Source organism: Streptopelia decaocto (assembly GCF_964273445.1).
Source record: "Streptopelia decaocto genome assembly, chromosome: 12".
NCBI classification, from domain to species: Eukaryota; Metazoa; Chordata; class Aves; order Columbiformes; family Columbidae; genus Streptopelia; species Streptopelia decaocto.
The window spans coordinates 16,329,416-16,350,188 of NC_138667.1; the positions used below are offsets into that span (position 1 = coordinate 16,329,416).

General features: G+C 39.9%; 1 protein-coding gene and 1 long non-coding RNA gene across 4 annotated transcripts in view; one reads left to right on the plus strand and one right to left on the minus strand.

The window, feature by feature from the left end:
• SLIT3 (slit guidance ligand 3) overlaps positions 1-20,773 on the plus strand; it is a 482,015-nt gene that overhangs the window by 334,842 nt on the left and 126,400 nt on the right. For both annotated transcript variants that reach the window (XM_082064057.1, XM_082064056.1), the window contains 3 exons: positions 4,719-4,790; positions 15,735-15,878; positions 18,500-18,663. In XM_082064057.1, coding sequence (XP_081920183.1) covers positions 4,719-4,790; positions 15,735-15,878; positions 18,500-18,663 — 380 coding nt within the window. The remainder of the gene's footprint in view (positions 1-4,718; positions 4,791-15,734; positions 15,879-18,499; positions 18,664-20,773) is intronic.
• On the minus strand, positions 4,659-11,767 carry LOC309445360. Of its 2 annotated transcripts, XR_014185274.1 has the most exons (4): positions 11,630-11,767; positions 7,344-7,571; positions 6,072-6,154; positions 4,659-4,935 (listed from the first exon to the last, which is right to left on the minus strand). It is a non-coding gene; the product is annotated as an uncharacterized lncRNA (long non-coding RNA). The 2 variants fall into 2 exon arrangements; XR_014185275.1 differs by lacking the exon at positions 4,659-4,935 and having other exon boundaries at positions 5,777-6,154.

Sequence of the window (20,773 nt, forward strand, 5' to 3'; positions counted from 1 at the left end):
TCTTGTTTCATTTCCTTAGAAGGCGATATGCTAAACTTCAGTGTGCTTCAAAGGCCACGTGTGGGTAAAGTCTTTGCAAATTCCTTAATTTCAAAATTGTTCAGGAGATCAGAATGTGTAGAGACTGTGAAGAACCAGTGAGACGTGTGGGTTTCCAGGTCGTGCCACTGAAAGTTTGTTAGATGCTGAATTGCATTCTCACCCAAGATAACACACTTGTTGCTATGTGGCCTTCCAGTGCTTTCTTTGCCTGGTACGTCCCAAGCTTTGAGATGAATCTTTGCAGTGGCTATTTTCACCATTTAATCTTTATTTTTAACTGCTTAGTACATCAGTTGGATTAATCTGCAAAATTTGAAGTATAGTAGTAACAATTAATTGTTCTACTGGAAATGTAATATTTGTGTCTTGGAATAGATACATTTGGGGACGGATATTAAAATATGATGCCAGAATCAGGCTGAAGAAGAATAACACCTCATTATGACTTAAATATTTGTCTAATTTCTTATTGCAGATCCAAAATAACTCTTCCACTGAATGGGGTGCTTCTTCCAGGGTTCTCCTCCAATGCATACAGTGCAGCCAGGGGTCTGTGCTTTATGTTCCTTGCCCTTCCCATTCTTCGGAAGGTTGATGGCAGCCTGAAAACTGCTGTGAGTTGTGAGTCAGTCTGCCAGGCCGTTTTGAAGCACTGCACCCGTGGTTTGTGGCCACGCTGGAAGCGTTTAGCTGCAAAGTGGCAAAGCCGGTGGCTCAACGTGCCCCTAGGAGTGGAACCTGAGCCGCAGCAGCAACCGGCTGCTGTCAGAAACACACCTGCAAAAACGTGGGAGGAGTTTGCATGGGTTAAAAACATAGTGGATGATTCTTCATAGCATCATTTTGATTGGAAAACACAGAATCACAGAATGTCAGGGATTGGAAGGGCCCTGGAAAGCTCATCCAGTGCAATCCCCCATGGAGCAGGAACACCCAGATGAGGTTACACAGGAAGGTGTCCAGGTGGGTTGGAATGTCTGCAGAGAAGGAGACTCCACAACCTCCCTGGGCAGCCTGGGCCAGGCTCTGCCACCCTCACCATGAAGAAGTTTCTTCTCAAATACAAGTGCAACCTTTTGTGTTCCATTTTGTACCCATTACCCCTTGTCCTGTCACTGGCTGTCACCGAGAAGAGCCTGGCTCCATCCTCATGACCTTTAAGATCGAGTCCAGCTGTTAACCCAGCACTGTCAATTCCACCTCTAAACCCTGTCCCTGACTTCACACTGGTCAGTTTGGTGTTAGATGTACCTGCCTTGTGGAAAACAATAAACCTCATGCACTGGCAAGTCTGATGTGTTAGCACATCTGTGACTGTTGTCTCCATTCAGGCTGGTTTCCATCTTTGTCAGAGACTCCCATGTGTGGTGATAAGATAAAGAAGGGAACCACAACAAAAAGGATACCTGTTCTCTCAGTCTTCATCTCCAGTTGTTACTTTTAAGATTAACATCGAGAACATAGAATTAAGCTGTAGCTCACTTTTGTGTTTCTCCCAAAGTGTACATCGTATTTAGGGTAATATCTTCTCCACCTAATAGTAAATGATACTAAATGGTATTTGTCAGGCCTGTGTTCTAATAAGTGTTGTTCTGATTCACTGATTTGCTGCCTATTGGCAGCAATTACTGAGATTATTTTTATTACATATTAATAGTTTTAGTTTATTTTTAATTAAAGAATATTTGGGGTCTAAAGTTTGAGGTGCTAGAGGATAGAAGGAAGGTTGTATTCCTGTGCCGAGCTTGCACAGTAGCCAGGACACCTGCATGTCCTGTGATACATGTGAGGGATGCAAGCGAACATATATTTTTAGAACTTCTAAAGCCATAGGAATATGTCTTAAAATCTGCCATTATCTTAAACAGAAAAGAAAGCAAACTCTGTGGAAAGCAAGTTTCTGTTCTTTTTATTAGAGTAAATGGAAATGTGGACCTTGAGGAATGAGATGCAATGCGTTGTGTCTGTCCCCTCCTCTTTGCTTCTTGCTGGAGGACCGATTGACTCCAGCTCTGCCATGGCAGGCACACAATGGCATTAGCTAATTTGGCTCTGCATAGCGCTCAACATGAATATGAATTAGAGACAAGTGCCTGAGCTCTCATACTGACTTTTGTTTAGCTGTTAATTTGTTTGAATGTTAATGTGCCACATGCACATAAGCCCAATTAGGTTTGAAAATGCCTCTTTTCTTTTTGTGGCTTCTAAAAATTGAACCTCTGATTTATTTTATAAGCTATTTTAATCTGTTTAATTTCACTCAAAATAATAAAGAGGATGTATAAACACATCCAAGGTTTAAAATTCAGTGGAACCTATCGCCTTCTGACTCTTAATTAAAAGTAAATGAAAAATTACTCTAAGAAGAGTAGTTTTTTGATATTTGCATTTAGTAGTATCATAGCTAACGATAGCACTGGGTGTGAGCGTTGAGATTTCTTTAAGGTTTTACTCTTCATAAGTGTTTTTACCTCTACAGACAGAGTAACCCTGAGTCTGGGGAATTTTTTACCACTTTCCATGGGCGTTTTGTAAAGCTTCTCAACTCTTTCTTCTATGCTGTAGCGTTATGCATTATTGATCAGCATTGATGATCCTGCTACTTCACAAAACTGAGGAAGATGTTAATCCAGCATCACAGAGTTTATCTTCTAAACTTTGTATACGTGTTATGCCCTGAAATAGAAATATACTGATTTCTGTGGGCATTAACTTAATATTTTAACCTTTTATAAATCTTTTCTCTGCAGAGGTTTTGCTTTTGCTTCCTAACACAGGTGCTCACATCAGTTTCTATGTTCAGGAAGAAGTGAGTGAGTCAAACATTTGAATGTTGGTTTAGAGTCCAGTAAAATTCATTGACTGGAGTATTATCTCATATTTTGAAACCGCTCTCTAAATGGACCTGCTAGACCTTTCAAAGTTAAACCATCATTTCTGTCTAGTTTTGCATAAAGTATAAAAACTTGCATACATCGCATGGAATTTTGTTGAAGAAGAAATTGTGTGTGTGTGTCTTCTGAATGTGAAATTAGGAAACAATTACAAAAATTAGTGGTACTAGCATTGATTACTCAGGAACCCCACTAACTGTAACAGCACATTAAAATCCAACCTTCTGACTCTGCAGTAAATAAAGAGAAATTATGTTACATTTGTTTACAGAAGATATAATGCTGAATGATCATTAGCTTCTTGCATAGCAGTTCAGTTCCTGCTAAACTACAAAAGTAATGAAAAATGAAGTTTCAAGTTGAGGTTTTCATATCTAAGTGGTGTTATTTTATTTAGATTCATTTTATTTACGTTCAGAAATGAGCTGATCTGGGAGCAGAGGTGATGCTTCCAATGAGTGATGAAGAGTGAACTGAAGTTGGGATGCTCTGGGAGGGCCGGGGGGTTGGAAATGGTCCGTCCTGCTAAGTCTTTGCTTTTCAGTATGTTCAAATCACCGTAATATTTCAAGTGTTGAAAGACAGGGTAAGCCAGAATTTCAGCCATCATCCAAGCCTCACATGGCTATGTGATTCATTGCTGGCATATTATTCCACACTAAAAAGTTAGAGAATTGACCAGCATAGGGACACATAAGCAACAAAGTTTTGGCATGAGCTGGTTTATAACCATTTACCATGTCCTATTTAGAGCATAGAAATGACAGGAATACTATTTGTCACAATTTGAAGTGTATTAAAATGTTTAGATAAGGTATACAATTTTCAGAGGGAGCCCCATCTTCTTCCTTTTTACCAGGACCCATGTAGGTTCCAAACCCACTTTCTGGTGTTGACAAATGTTATCAACGTGCAGACATGACGTGAGTAAATACTTCAGCCAGGATTGAAATTCAGATGTTCCTGTCATGTATGGTTTTGCTCTGATATCTAGGTAACACATCTTAGCATAATGGTGGTTTTGTCTGTTTTTCCCTTTAGTTCAATTTCTAAAGCTAATACATGTGTAATTTTTTTTAATGTTTTTCATATTAAAACTGAATCATGGATATCAGGTTGTATATATTTATGGTTGAATGAATATATACAGCAGCTCTGATTTGTGTTTTAAATCTTTACTGATTTTTATAACTAAATGATACCTAAATTATTTTTGAGTTTCGGAAATAAATGTCTGTTTCCAGTTGAGGCTACATTTCTTTATATTAGCTGGTAGAAATGGTAACAGCAGCTGGCGAAGCCATAATATTTTATCCAATGATGCCTGTGTCACATTTCATGCCAATTATTATATCTTAAGAGATTCAGTTATATGATTTTTTATGTACAGCCAGCTCGTGCTCCCTGCCTTTTAAATTCACTATCACTGAGCAAAATTCTAGGTTTTTCCATCAGACAATGTGCCTTTCAATGGTTAAAATATTTCTAAAAAGGGTGGAAAAAAATCCCTCAAGAGAATGAAAAATATTTCAGATACAGTTTTTGGATGATGTCCAGTTTCTACATTAAAAATGCTTTCCAACACCAGACGAAGCCTGAATCATAACGACTCATTTAATACCATGTGCTCTCCGAAAAGAAAATGAGAGCGGTAGTTAAATGAAATGGCCACAGATCCCGGGCACGGCGCACAAGATCAATAAAGATGATAATGCAGGGAGGTGGGAGGACACTAAACTCCTCTGTTACTGAAGATTTGTTTTGTCTTCCTGAATCTTTCAGAGTGCTCTATGGAAACAAGATCACGGAGATTCCCCAGGGCCTTTTTGATGATCTTGTGTCTCTGCAGCTGCTGTGAGTATGATCCCTTCCTCTTCTTTATTTTACAGACTAGCTAGATTTACTGGTGCTTTTCAGCTTCTGACATGAATATAATCACCTTTTTCCACTGAAAACTCGCTGGGACGTGCTATTCTGTTGTTTCTGTGTCAGGCAAGGGCTGGAAAAGAAAAAAAAGAAGGTGCCAACAGTTTTATAGCACAGTGTGTATAATGGGTGATAGACATGGAGGATTTAAGTGTGGGGAGGAAATGAGAGACTGAAGTCCAAGGAAGGAAATTTGGTCGCCGGCTGATGTGTGAGCGGGGTGCCATCTGATTGTTGTTACACATTTAGCACTTGTGGTTGAATTATCTAGATCCTTGAGGGCTACTGTGCTGCAAGTACCTGCACACGCAAGCAAAACAGCAACATGAAAGACCTTACTGTTGGGAGCCATGCTCAGTCCCATGTTCTGCTTATGCCAAATCTGGCTTAGTTACTAGAGAAATGATTTCAGAATATATTGTGTATTTGAATATTATATGCCATGTGTGATTTAACACATGGTCATGATTGGGGTAAGCTATATATCATACTTTCTTCAGTATTTATCAATGTACCATTAAAAAAATCTCCTAAACCAAATGGGAAATTGCAAATTTCACTCATTCTTTTGTCCGTAATCACACTGAAAACCAGTAACTCCTTCAAAGAGAAGGCAATTAGCTACGATTCCAGCCAGTCAGAACAGGGTGCAGAAGTGAAGTGAGTTTAATATGTATTCCTAGCATTCCGATTACCATCATGGACAACGCGCTCAGTAAGGAAAGGTGATATATGATAAATTAATTGTGGTTTATATCACACGAAATGCTTCACCCCAAAACAATAAATTATGTGAAATATAAAATGAAGAGTAGCTTTTAGACATGGTATTTTAAACCTTTCTGACTGTCTCGACATAACCGGAAACGAATATGCAAAAGTTCATGATTACCATTGCATGTGTCACTCCGTGATTGCAGTCTTTGCTGCACTTATATGCTATTTAAAAATAAGCATAGATATAGACTAGAAATCCGTGAGCAAAGTCAAAGAACTAAAATGAGAAATAATTGAAATTGCTCTATATGGTCAATGAAGCACTAGTCAGACGTGTAATTTATCCATAAGGTCTTAATTGCAAACATGGGCCACGCTGTTTTAGAGAAGGACAAGCAGGAGCACGTGTGGTTTGGTTATGACAGTCCTGGAGCTGCGATGGTTGGAAGCTGTTTGCCCCCTCTTGCACGCAGCCAATTATTTTGTCTTCACCTTTTGCACATCCTTCTTCTGGCAGCTCCATTCCAAGGGTCTTGTCCCATACCTCACAAGTTTATTAGTAGGTTAGGAACAGCCTGCGCAGCAAGAGAAGACTGTATTTAGGGGGAGGTGGATTGCCATGTGTGAGAACAATAAACATGAAAGTGCCCAGAAGCTGGGATCGGTAGCTGTTGGTAGAACTGGCGTGTTAGTCATCGTCAGACTCAGGTTGTGTTTGGTACAATGAAGGCACTGCAAGCAAAAGGAGAGAGAAAACTTAACTTGTCCCTTTGACCTCTGAGAAAAACTATATTTTAAAAACCTGAGCTTTATCATGGTCCTCCCCCTAAATGTTTGGTGGTTACAAGTTCAAAGTGATGCCCAGTTGCTCTGCCTAAGCCAGGACACTTTACAGACAGGATCTTTCCCAGTAGGGAAGATAAAAATCAAAACAAGGCTCACCATGTCCTATAAAAATGTGGGTCTAGAACTTTTGCAGAAAGCATTAAGCAGGCTTCACTGCCTTTATACTATAGTCCCTGTGCACATGTAGTGCAGCCTTTCAATGAATTACATATTTAAGCCCAGTTGCAGTAATTTTCCAGTCTGAATTAGCTCAAGTGATGCTTTTTTGTTAAGGGGGCAGAATCCGTATGCCAGAGAACCATTAGAAGGTATTGTGCTTCAACCATTCAAACCACCTCAAGCCAAGGAGGTGTGAGTAGGTTACCCTGTTGTGGGATTCCTGGAGTATTCTGGCTCTAGAGCCTTTCAGGGTCTTCTTGAAGGTGTTTTAATATAAAGTAGCTTTTGGCAAGGAAAGTGATCATGCTTTACATGCAGAAAAATGTCTGCATGCTTTTCTGATTGTGACTTTGAAGCAGTCATTATGGGTTTGCTTGTAGTATTTTAATGGATTTAAAAAGAAAAAAAAAAAACAAAACAACTAAAAGGCATTTGTTGGTTTTAGACCTGCTGTTGAACAGTTGGAAGAGTGCCCTATGATTAGATCTAATTTAGTGTTCAGTGGGCTCTAGATTGGATTTCTTCTTATTAGTCTGGAGACACACTGATAAGAATGCTCTGATTAAGGTATCCTGGTAGCCAGTATAATTTCCTAAGTTTGAGCTGGAGCATTTTTTAAAATATACTGGCATTATGGTAAGGCAGGACACAGTCAGTAAAGGGAAGTCATTGTGGGTCCTGTATAAAATCATTGAGATTGTATTTAGAAGGAAAAAGTAATTTCTGTGAAATTGTAGAGCAGATAATATTGCTACTTACTGTTTTGGATAAGGCTCATCAGAGTTTCTCAGACATGTCGCTATCCTTCTGTTTAAATATACTGTCACAATCTAGGCTCAGATTATTCCACTTTTATTCTGGCCGAATTGTTTTGTGTAAGTGCTTCACGCTTGCAGACAGCACCACTGACGGCAGGAACACCATAGCTGGGTCAGGCAATGCTCAGCTCAGGCGTGACCACATCTTCAGCCGCCCCATTTGACTTCGCTGGGTGGGAAATGAAGAATTCAGAACAAGTTTTAGACCACCTGGCTAGCGTTAGAATTCTGTATTTCTGTGTTATAAGGCAGAGGTCAGTGAGGCAAGAAAATAACCAGGCATGGTTAGATAATAAGGGTTTTTTGTTGGAGGGGGCTGGTGGTGTGTTTGTTGTTCTTGTTTTTAGTTTAAACCATATTGGTTTAATTTAAAATGTTATGCCTTAAGTCTTTGTTATAATTAGCTATCTTAAGTAGTTAATATTTCCCACATGAATAATCACGATTGGATTTCTGCGAAATTGCTATTTCAGGAATCTTTTGTCTTCCTGAATATGCAATTGTACCCGACCCAGCAGCAAACATCACTGTACAAGTCCAACTGCGCATCTGTTCCATGGAACAGAAGCTTTTCTTGGACTCCGTCTTTTTTCCTTATCCTGTTTGAAGTTGCCAGGAGAGAGGATGCTAGAAAGCTACTGTAGCTGCTGTACCCTGTCCTCGTACATTCTTCTTTTCAGCAGGCTGGATCAAGTGTCTTCTGAGAATTTCAGATCATTTTGGATATGAGAGAGCTGGACTGTTTTCTGGAAAGGGATCAGTCGAGTCTGATTTATTTTTTTTTCTTACAATAAGCTGAAACTTTCGTTTAATTGAGGCAACAATTAACAATTAAACACTGTGAAACATTGTTTGGGTAGCCTACATTTGAATATCGAAAGAATGGAAAGGGATTCAGCTTAAGGTGGAAGTTTTCAAGTGCACATCAGCTGTGGCCAGTTTAAACTCCTGTCCAGGAGGCCTTGATTACAGGATTATCATTGTGATAAAGTTGCAGTTGGAGAAAACACCTTTTGGGATTTCTCTGTGCACAGAACAAATGGGCCTTGCAGAAGAGAGCACAGCATAGTTTTAAAATGATTTTGGTCTGTTTCTTTTTCTCTCGGATATTTATAATTTTACCAGCTGTATGTTGCGTTATTACGTGATGCCAGCGTTGCCCTCTTCTGCTTGTGCTAACAGGGATATTTCGAGATGCTCAAGCGAAGTGTGGAGGAGCATTATGCTGTAATTTCTATGGTATTTCTGATTAGACGATGTGTTCATGTGTAACAGTTCGGAGGATGAGGAAGGTCAGAGAGAAGTATCGAAAAAGCTAAAGGCTGCGTAAGAGTACCTGAATATTTTATCCCTTTTTAGTTAATATGTAATTGCAGTTATTGAGTGGAAACTATTGAGTTTCCACTAGTGTTATTGAAACTGGTGAAACTAGTGCTGTTGAGTTGCCATGGAGTGCAAAGAAGCCACACACCCTTTCTGATTCTATTCTGAAAGTCTTTCCTGTTGCTCTCAAAACCAGTTTCACGTCTAGTAGATTATTACAAATATTTGCTTTTGTTAATTAAAACCAAACCTAGCATTCAAAAATGCAAGCATTAAATCTGATTTAGTTTATATAGACCTTTTAAAACAGGACTGTATAAATGTAACTTTAGGACTGCATAAATAGTCCTAAAATTCCATCCGGCCCTTTGAAGGCAACCACGAGGCTGATGTGGCTGCTGGTACAAATGGGTTTGACACCCCCTGCTTTAGACTGACCTTGGTCGGTCTAGAAACTGGATTATATTAAAATGTCCTTCCCACCTGCCTCTTAGTTTCCCTGGAGTGTGGACAAGCTCTTCCAGGAGCCCTTGGGCTTTGCCAAACTGTCCATGGGTCACCGCACAGGGGGCACAACGCAACCCTGCGCCGCTCTTGCTTTTCCAGCAGCCCCGTGACAAATAAACCTGCGGGTTTCTCTGCCCGTCCGCAGGGACACAGCGAGTCGGGCGCACCGAGTTTGTTAACCAGGATTTTTCATATCTAAGTAATACACTTTCCTCTCCGCAGCCGTATTAAAGCAAACATTATAGGAGCCTTTTTATTACGCTTACACACTGTGTGATTCACAGTGCTTTATTTCCTGCAACAAGAAGGTGCCATGAAATTTCTACTGTTTAAAGAGATTGTATAGCAAAATAATATAGGGGATGAAATGTAATTTCTTAAATGTCTGCAAAGCATCTTTTGCCTTGGGGAAAATTACTTTGCATAGTTACTAATCATACAAGTGCTTAGGCGTGTTGATCCCCATCTTATGGCTGAGATTCCTGTGGCTTGCTGGGCAAGAAAGAATCCCTGTAGTGTACTTGATGTTGCTACCAGTAGATATACTCCTGGGGTACATGTGTATTGAAATCAGAGGTTTGTTGAATTGCTCTTGCATACAATGAAGCCAAGAGCTCACAGCCTTCTCCTCCTCCTCCTGATGTCTGATCATTAGGGAAAATTCAACATTGTAGTTGGAAAAATACTCATTGGCGCCTGGAGTCTGACATATTGACAGACAAAGTAACTTCAAAAGTGGTGAAAAATTAGAGTTCCAGATCAATTCATCTGACCTGGGTTAAAACTGGAACTAGATCTAATATTTGAAACTTCAACTGACCTTCATTTAAAATAGACTTGCACAAAGTGACTAGTTGTGTGTGTACTTTCCCAAAACGCAACCAGTCAAATTTTGCTTTGAATTATTCTCCTTTTCCACCATTTTTTTTATGCTGTTTCTCCTCAAATGAATCATGAGATACTTGGTACTCCCATAGCTCTTCTGGTGAGGTTGTTTGGAAAATATCTCCATGGCAAATTTGCCAAGTTTGAAGTGTTTATGTTGATTTGTAATTGTAAATTGAATCCCAGTACTTAAGAGCTTTAAATAGAATCTACCAATTATTTATTGTATACTTTTTGAGCTTGCTACAAGCTCAAAGAAAATCCAGTGAAGCACAAACCCATTCAAAGGATTTGGGAAAAAGCAAAAATATAAAATTACTCTAAAGAATGTACATCTATTCCAGTGGTTTGCATTGTATACATTACACTGTTATATGCATAAGTAGCATTAAACAGTGATGCAAACGGTATATAAATGCCAGAATAAAGAAATTACAGTTTTCCATTTCCAGGTCCTGCACAGCACAGTGGTCTCTCCTCCTCCCCATAGGAATCTTCTGAGCTTTAAGTGATGTATGAAATCCTCTTATTCCATGGAGTTCTTCATTTTTTCTCATGGATAAGAGATGACAAGCCATTAAAAAAGAGACCTTCTGACTAGATGTAAGGGGAAACATGTTCACAGTGACAAATCAGGCAGTGGAGTGGGCTGTCCAGAAAGCCGTGCGTTCTCTGTCCTTGGAGATTTGAAGACCAGACTGAATAAAACTCTAAGCAACGTGCTCTGACCTGATATCTCACCCCATTTAAGGCAGTCTAATAGGACAAGAAAACTCTCAAGCTTCCTGCCATTCTGAATGATCCCACGATCGGATGAAGTAATTATTTCTCATATAAAGCATATATCTGCATTAAATATCTGTAAATTGGCCATGCTTTGAGAGGGGTTCAGACCAGGTGACCTCTGGAGGTCCTTTGCAACCTATGTCATTTCTGGCTTTTGCCATTGTAAATTCTTAGCAAAATGACACAGGGAACTTTTCCCTTTATTACTCAAAATATTTCTGGCTACAGCATAGATGCTATACGACCCTTGTCCTTCTAGTCCAGGACAGAATACTCTGCACAGACCTGTTTAATAGCTTTAGAATTGTTTTCAAGCCCTTTGCCTCAAGCTTTTTTTCCTCCTGATTTCTGCATTTAGGCTGCTATTGTAGTGATATTACTAAACTCAATAGCTGCTGTTAAAGTGAGGGAGCAGCATCTGCCAGACACAGAAATACAATTACAGTCAAGCACTAATGAAAGACTAAAGCAGCATCTGCCTTTTCCATGTCACTTCTGTAGCCTCCCTGCAACTTCCCAAAACAACAGGTAGCTCGTACGTCAGCGTGTAATTCATTAGCTCTTCTGACGCCAGCGCTCAGGGCTGGACTCACCTGACAGAAGCTCCCCTAGTCATTATTACACAAGAAACTATCTTCCTGATAGCACAGAAAGCTGGGAAAATGGATTTATTCTGTTGTGCATCCCAGTTACCACGTGGTTATCTAAAATCAGCTATGACCTTACCTGCAGGTGTAAGTCAGACAGCATTGAATTTTGAATGACAGAAGTCCAGATGCTGTGGCTAATAACCATAATTCTCCAGGTAGTAACACGAGTACCGCAGGATTGTTTTATGGATGGTGTTCAACTGGAGTTGCAGTCTTTTGGACCAGAAATGAAAGGACATCCTTAAAATCTCTCTAAAGCAGGACTGCCGGACTGCTCTGTGCTTCCTTCTTAACTCGTGATCAGCTCGTGACTTCCTCATTTTAATTTATGTTGAATAAATTTGTCATCACCATCACCCAGTTTCCTGAACACGGAGTAACACTTGAAGCTGGCTCAAGCAAGCATGATGATGATTTCACACTGCTTATTATCACCTGAAGTACTGACAGACTGTTCAGTGGTCAGTCATCACATTAGAAAATGAAAATTTTAGTAGACGTCTAAATATCTTGACGCAGTGAGAGGCAATCAGATTGCTCCCCAAAACTCCAGGCCATTTTAAACCATTCCTGGAGCCTAATATAATTATTTTGGCAATAAGCCAGCAGGGACAGACACATTTCCTCCATTAGACGTTGCTTGTCGTTGATGGCTGGGAAGAAGACGTACTTGAGTAGATACTCCCATAAGGGCACTTCAGCTGTTCTCCTGTGATAAGTTATGTTAAATCAAGTATAATGATGGATTCCCTATAAATTTCAAGAGAAAATTATGGAAAAAAAAACACACCAAAAAGGTGATTTTATTTTTTGTACCAGGTATTGTATATCCTAAGCTATGCTTCCTGCCAAGAATCCTTTCTTTGCTGCTCTACAGAGCCTTTGAATGTAGGTGAAGCCTTTAACTAGTGATATTCTATAAAAGTCATGTATATTCAATTTGTATCCTGCTGTTACCCAAGCAAAACTGTTGCCTAGTTCTCCATACAAGTCTCCTATACATTTTACATCTGCCTTTTCCTGATGATTTCTCATTTTCCCCGGTGGAGTCTGGCATGTGGGATGTGCCAGCCAGTTCATGGCATACTGAACATTTTCAGGCCCATCATGTCATCCTCACTGTCAAAACACAAAGCTAGTGATAAAGAGAGAGTTTTCCAGTGGCTCTGTGCAACTTTTCCCCCTGACACTTTTCTTTTGGCTCATTAATGTACTTGGGATGGTTTCTGGTCCACCCTGCCGCAGCAGCAATCAGCTTGCAGTCTCCAGCATGTGTTAAGGTTGCTATGCTGCTGGTTTGTTCTGCGAGTTTTATAACTATTTGCTGATAGTTTGATTACTTGACTTGACTGAGCTGAAAATGCAAACACTGCTAAGGGTAAAAGCCATATAAACATCCCCGTTTGCTCTTAAAAAACAATTTATTCAATCATTTTGGGTTTGGAGTTCAAAACGTTATTTAAATGTTAATCACTTGAAACTGTGCTTGGGCATATAATTCAATTATGGGACCATCTTAATTATGCAGATGGTGCTTATGAGCATCTGATACAATTACAGTGCCAATTCAGTACACATTCATTCAAATGGCTTAGCTGAAACACATTATTATTTCAATGTGTGTGGACAAATTCACTTTTTCGGGAAATGGGTTCATGGAATTGTAGTACTGCTCTGCTCATTGCTTTCAGTGGTGTGTAAACCACAAGGTCTTTAACCATTTGCCTGTATTCTGAGGTGGTCCTAGGATTACGAGCGATTTCTTCATGTTTTTAACATACCCAGAGGGATGAAAATGGAGACTTGAGTTAATAATCCATCATCCCCCTGCGTAGCAGGCGGCTTTATTTCTACTTGAATTTTTAACCTCCTTTTGAATGCTGCCCCACATCTGGAGGCCGTGTGTAAATCTCATCCAATCAAGCTGATAACGAAATAGGAAAATTAGTGGAATTTACTTTCACCATAAATCGGTGCAAAATAAATACCATGTGATTCTTGCTAAAATAGGTTTCACCTTTTAACATTGTCCCTTCTTTTGGTGTGAGTCCAATAAAAGGAAGCCTTAGTGGGTTTTACAGCATGGTTCAGTATTTAAGGAAGATCAGTGTTTCTGCTTCCTGGAATATGTTTTTCTCATCTGCCTTTGTGTTAGTTTAAAAAAAAAATAAGAAAATCTTATAACCACTTCTAACTCCATGTGAGTCAAGCCTCATATACCTAATTGCTAATTAGATGCTATTAGCAGGGCTGTGGTGGTGAAGAAGGATTAAGCAAAGAGTTGGAATTTATATAGGGGAATATTCATAGAGGGATATTTAAAATAGCTGAGAGTTTTGAAAGGAGTGTAAACCGTAAAGCATCTGGCTGAAAGTTTAACTCTAAGTAGGAGGAAAAAATTTTTAGGGATGATTTATTTTGCTTTGTCATAGTTTTTCACTTTTCCCCACCCCATTTTCCCTGATTCTGACCGGGAATAGGACATTAATCTTTCTCTTATCTCACTGAGTATGGCCACATCTTTACTACTGTTGGGCACACTATCTGTCCTCTTTAGATTTAGGTCCTGCACATATATTGCATAGATGATATACAGAATAGGTATTGGCACCTCAGAAAAGCTTTGTAGGACCTGAGTTCCCACTTGGAACAGTCTGCACAAGCACTTTCATGTTCCAAATTACTTTCTCAGATCCTTAAAGGAGAGAGCGTGCCGCTCTGGATCAGTTTCTCTCATTTTTGGTATTTGGCTCTTACAGAAATGTCACAGATTATATCACCATGAATCTAGTCATCGAAAATTAATGCCAGGAAAACATGTCACATTGTAAATTCTAATTGCTAGCTCTGGGTTTATTCATGTTTGTTGAAAATAATCAGAGAATGGATCTGATGCACTGCAGTTCTGGGTCAGCTTTGCTCTGAGGGTTCATTAAGTGGGATTGGTGATGGCTGGACTTCAAGGCCACTCTTTGCACAGGAGTGAACAGCATCTGTACAACACAGCTCTGCTGTGTGTGCGCATCTTAAGTATCACAAAAAGACATGCAGTTGTCCACATATACAAATAAACTGTAGTTCAGTTGTAAATTCTCTTATTACTGAGATTATTTTCATATTTGCTTTATGTTTTGTTACAAGTACCTCTTGCAACATAAAATATTACTGTAATATTAGAAAGAAAAATAGTATTTAGGAGAGGTTCTCCTGCCCCTCTACTCTGCCCTGGGGAGACCACACCTGGAATATTGTGTCCAGTTGTGGCCCCTCAGTTCCAGCAGGACAGGGAACTGCTGGAGAGAGTCCAGCGCAGCCACCAAGATGCTGCAGGGAGTGGAGCATCTCCCGTGTGAGGAAAGGCTGAGGGAGCTGGGGCTCTGGAGCTGGACAAGAGGAGACTGAGGGGGGACTCATTCATGGGGATCAATATGGAAAGGGGGAGTGTCAGAAGGATGGAGCCAGGCTCTTCTCGGTGACAACCAGTGATAGGACAAGGGGCAATGGGTGCAAACTGGAACACAGGAGGTTCCACTTAAATTTGATAAGAAACTTGTTCCCGGTGAGGGTGGCAGAGCCTGGCCCAGGCTGCCCAGGGGGGTTGTGGAGTCTCCTTCTGTGCAGACATTCCAACCCCCTGGACACCTTCCTGTGTAACCTCATCTGGGTGTTCCTGCTCCATGGGGGGATTGCACTGGATGAGCTTTCCAGGGCCCTTCAACCCCTGACACTGTGACTCTGTGAATTTCAGTTAGACTTAAGACCGCCACTGGTAGAGAAAATTTTATAGAAAGGTTCTTCTCATTGTGTACTCCGTGGGTGAGTGTGTGTGTAGAATAGCAAAGTGGGGAGTATTTGCCATTTCTGTGTATATTAAACTGAAGACTTATTTAAATATTTGAGTAGAATTTTGAACAAATGGGTGTGCTCAGTTTACCAAAAAAAAAGGTATTTTAAGATAGCTGACACTCTTGTATATCTGTATATTCCCCAGTTATGAGAGTAGTAATGTGGACTGTGGGGCTTTTTTCACCTTTTAAATGTAACAGGCAAATGAACACCTCTATATGTGGGTTGGCTTTGGTGACTGGGTTAATATTTTTTAGATTTAACCCCAAAGTTCAGTCTATTTTTATTTGATTATTGCGAGATTAATGAATTACAAACCTTTCCTCTGTTTTCAGGCTTCTTAATGCCAATAAGATCAACTGCCTGAGGGTAAACACGTTCCAAGGTCTGCATAATCTCAAACTGCTATCTCTTTATGACAACAAACTGCAGACCATCAGCAAGGGGCTCTTTGCACCTCTCCGATCGATCCAGACTCTGTGAGTATGCAGGCGTATCATAAATGACAGCTCTCTCTTTTTCCCCCAAAGATGTTGCAAAGGCTTTGCGTCTGACATTAAGACGGTTTGGAAGAGGCCCCAAGGTAGCAGCCCCTCCTTTTCTGACAGAAATAAAAGGAGCAAGAAAAAGAAGTATTGCATAAATTCAGCACAGCCAGCTATCGATACAGCCTGCCCGTAGTGACAGAAATGTCATAAGTTTATTAAGCTCCCAAAGTAATTCATTCATACTGTTTGTTGGGAAGATAATACATAAATTGGTCTCTGTCCTGTGCATCAACAGCAGATTCTGTTAAACCCGTTGCCTCACAGGTTTTAATGAGCTAGTGACTTGGCATCTCTCCTTATTGGGTCCGAGTCCTGCCGTACAGTTCGTGACTTCTGAAATCATATTTCAGCTGACATTCCACATAAGGGAAATGATACATTGTAGTACTTGATCCGTTAAGAAAATCCACTAAGCATTTTCTGAGAGTCTTTGAATTGGAGGCATTAGGAGAAGAGGCATCAGAAGCAAAATTGGAAGCAAAAGTAATGAAATGACTCAGTATTTTACAGAAGACGGTGTCATCTTAAAGCTGTGAGTAGCGAGATAATAAGGTAAATAGTACTCCTTCAGAGCTGGAGTTGGCAGCCTGAGAGAAATGAAAAACAAGGAAGAACCTCCCCACCCAATATTCTGTATGTGTGTTTAGATATATTTGTGTGTGCATATATAGATATAAGACTGTGTGTGCTTATGCAGTGTGTAAGTACATGAATTTCCAGTCTTTATGTATGTGTGTGTATATATATACACACACACACATACACACACATACACTGGAATATGCACATTATATATGTATATGCATACCCATACTATAGTACTGGAAATGTATATATACACATGCACATGTATATTTCAATACTGGACATGCATCAGCCAAATTAGTTTTATGAATGCTGCCTGCTGCCTTCTCAGACAGCCACAAGCACAACCTTCATTTCCAACAGAGACCTGGCCAGTATATATTGCTGCAAACCATTAAGGCAGAATAATCACATACAGCCTCTCCCTAGTCTTGCCCCCCACATGTCTACCATACTTTTTTTCTGCTGAACATGCTATGTATGTACATAGATATATAGATATAAAAACAAGGGTGAAAGAGAAGGTTCCTTTACAGAGGTATATAAGATTTGTCAAGTTAACCAACAGACAACACACCTAAGGTATCAAAATTTCTCCTTGGTTTCCATGGGGTTTTATTGGCACTCCTCATGACAGTTACTTAGAATGGACTTGTTGCTTCACACCGAGACACTTTTTCATGAAATATTTTGATTCATTCTCCCATTTTTAGTACTCCAAGTGATTGCCATTTTCTGCCTTTTTTTCTAGAGCTACAAACTCAGTCCCATATCCTATCTCTATATGCTTACTTGTTCTTTGGACCTTTCACACCAGGCATGGCTCTATTACAACAGTAATCGTTAGTTTCTTGAGGCACTTTCTGCAATGTATGCTTTCACTTCCCACCCCTTGACAGCCCTTGCCCTCCTGTGTTTTATACTTATTCTGTTAAGTGACAGTTCATAAATATAACTGCAAACAGAAAAGAAGTTTCTTCAGTTGGAAAAAATCACACTAACAGGACCAGAGCAGAGTTCTTGTGAGGCTATAACTTTACACCTCTGTCCAAACCAGATTGAAACATCTGTCTTTTTAAACTGTCTTTGTAGTTATTGGAGAGCTGCGTCCTGCTGCCTTGGAGGTCAGAGGGACTGGTGCGTGTTAACTGAGATCAGAGTCAGGCTCTGGGAAAGACCTGACGAGCTCTCCTGGTGTAGTGCTCAACTTTATCAAGCAGAATGAATCATTACAGCAGCAGAGAAATGCTGTTTCTCTCTAAGATACCCCAGCAGATTAATACTAACAAAATCTAAATATGCAGTTAAAGTCAGTGCTATAATACCTATTTCCAAATAAATGGGAAATATGCTGTGCAGATTTTGGTGCAGGATTGAGTAGAATTCAACCTTGCATAAACAGTTCAATCTCAAAAGTAAAAAGTTTTGATCCAGGAAAAATTACATATAAGGGGGTACTATTACACATGAGAATATGTAAATATCAATCTAATTCTTGAGAAAAGACCTCTGGATCACTTCTTGCTTTGCCCGCAGATCCACCTTATCAATTCACATTTTGAGCTCTAGGAAACTGAGCTTGCCAATTGAATTTCTTTTAAACCCGGATACAAAATGATCTTCAGGCCAGGTGCATCTGAGAAGGTGCATTTCTCTCAAAAGGCAGCATATCAAGCTCTCAGGAGAAAATATTTGGCTTTGTAGGCAGGAGGTCTGTGTCCTTTAAAGCAGGCTTTGCTATCTTAATTTCTGTTTCCTCTGTGAACGGACTTGCAGCAGACTTAATGAGCTCCGAAATGTGATAGTCCACAGAATTCTCCCATTCATGCGCAGCTCTGTGTGGCTTCCGCCAGGCCTGGGTTTTTGGAAGCTTATTCAATTACTCTTCAGGTTTGCGTTTGTGAAAAACAGTGATGGAGTACAGTGTCACAGGTCACTTCTGATTAAACATCCCATCCTTCTCGCAGACATTTAGCTCAGAATCCATTTGTGTGCGACTGCCATTTGAAGTGGCTGGCTGATTACCTGCAGGATAATCCGATAGAAACCAGCGGCGCTCGATGCAGCAATCCGCGTCGCCTTGCCAACAAACGAATCAGCCAGATCAAGAGCAAGAAGTTCCGCTGCTCAGGTAATTCATTTATCCAGGCTGTACTGCACTTTCAATTCAGAAATAAGCAGGTCCAGAGAGCCTACTAATCGAATCTGCAAGACAGTGTTTGCTATAATGGATATTATGGAGCATCTTTTAAAATTAAATTTGGAAAATTCAGTTAGTTCTTCAGAAAGCAAATTACCTCATGGATTTAAAAAAAAAAAAAGGGGGGGAAAGAAAAAAAAAGGCAGTCTATAGCTGTCTTCTGTGTGTCTCCTAAAAAAACAAAAGAGAAAAGCTTTCGACATCTAATTTTAGAGAATTACTAAGTTATAAAATGTCTGAGGAAAACAATTAAGATGTATATTAATCCATGTGGCAAATGTCATAATTTGAAGGGGTAGAAGGTGGATGGATTGTCGTTTGAACTCTTATTGACCTGAGCTGAGCTCAAGTAAGTTCTCAGACCTAAAAGGCTGAGAACACTGAGTGAGATTTTCATATAACTGGCAATGGGCATTTCTGACCTAGGATGTGAGTGAACCTGAGGGTGAGGGGATGGCATCGATTCACATACTTTCCTAGGTCTTTGTTTTATGTGTATCTACAAGAAACCTGCTCTAATTCAAGTAAAACTGCTATTGAAGTGGGTAAGATTTTTTTGTTTCAGGAAGCTTTGAATCTAAACATGCATCATAGTTTAGGTGAAGATTTTGTGTTGTGGGATAGATGGAAAAGTGTTTCCACCTGAAAATAACCTCCCAAGGAACATAAACACCTTTTTCTCAGTCCGATCCGTTCTTTATTTATGGTCCAGCTACCAGTAAAAGGACATTTATTGCCTTATACAGCACAGCTAAGCAGACTGCTTCTTCATGTGTTTTTTGTATTGGTTGTATGTATTTTAGATTACTGCATTTTTGTATACTGTAAAGACAAGCAGGTTTCAGTGAGCAAGTCTATTAGTGTGCACTGAGAAGAGAAATGACTGTTATTGATGGACTACCTTGCGGTGTTTTCTATAAAAATTACTATGATTTTTGTCTTTTTCCTCTGGAAAAAAAAAATCACCATGATTAACTATGTTCCTGGTGGTAAAAGATTAATGAGTCTAGATGGGGATGCAGCATGAAGCTGAATGGCAGCAGCCCAAAACAAGCCGTTGTGCTTTGTGTGTCTCTGCGAGCAATATGCTGAGCTAAACCTTCTCTTTATGGGGAAAATAAAATGAGGATAACTTCATTTGCAGTCAGGTTTTCTTGGGCATGCTTGTTAATGTCTTCAATCACTTGTGACTCAAGCCACAAAATTTGTAACCAGAATTGAAATCATGACATACTTTTATCTAGGTTTTTGGATTATGTCCAACGTAGTAACAAGATAATTAGTCAGTAATATTCATATTTAACGAAACTGGAAATGAAAATGCATAAATACAGTTTAGAAAGGAAAGCAGGCTGCAGAAACAGATCAGTATAAATCTGTACCCAATTTGCCATTGTTATTTTCTTCTGCTTTTTTTAATCGGCTAGAGAAATTAATGTTATGGATGTGCATGCGTGCCTTGAACAACGGTACAGGCTATTGGATGAGGCAAGCGCCATCTGATGTCATTTAGGAAAGGTCATGGCTAAGATGAGCAACAATGCAGAACACAGTACCTGGTGATGCTGAGAATAAGGTTTGGTGTGAGTTCTTATCTTGGGGGTCCTTTCCTCGAGGCATTAGGCTGTTTTTCTCTTGGTCTCCAGTTCTACGAGTATATCAAAACCACATGGAAAAGGCAGAAACCTGACTTATGAAGGAGGAGAGCGGGGATTGTACGGCTTCAGAACAAAGATTTCAGCTGCATGAAAACTAATTCTATTCAAAAGCTCAATAGAGACGATATCTTTGCCTGTAGAGATTCCAGATGGCAGTGAGATACATTGAACTCGACTCACTGTCTGCGCACATGAGATGGGGGAATGTCTAATGGTTTAGAAGAGTCTTGGTTTGTAAATCAATCCAGAGAACAGACATCCTTGGCACCTGTTGTGCTCAACTTGTCCCTTTGAATCATGGCTGCTTCAGACTTGGCATTTAGCAGGAATTTTCCATGTTTCATCCCAGGATTTAACACAGCACGTCTCTGCGCGGAGACGTC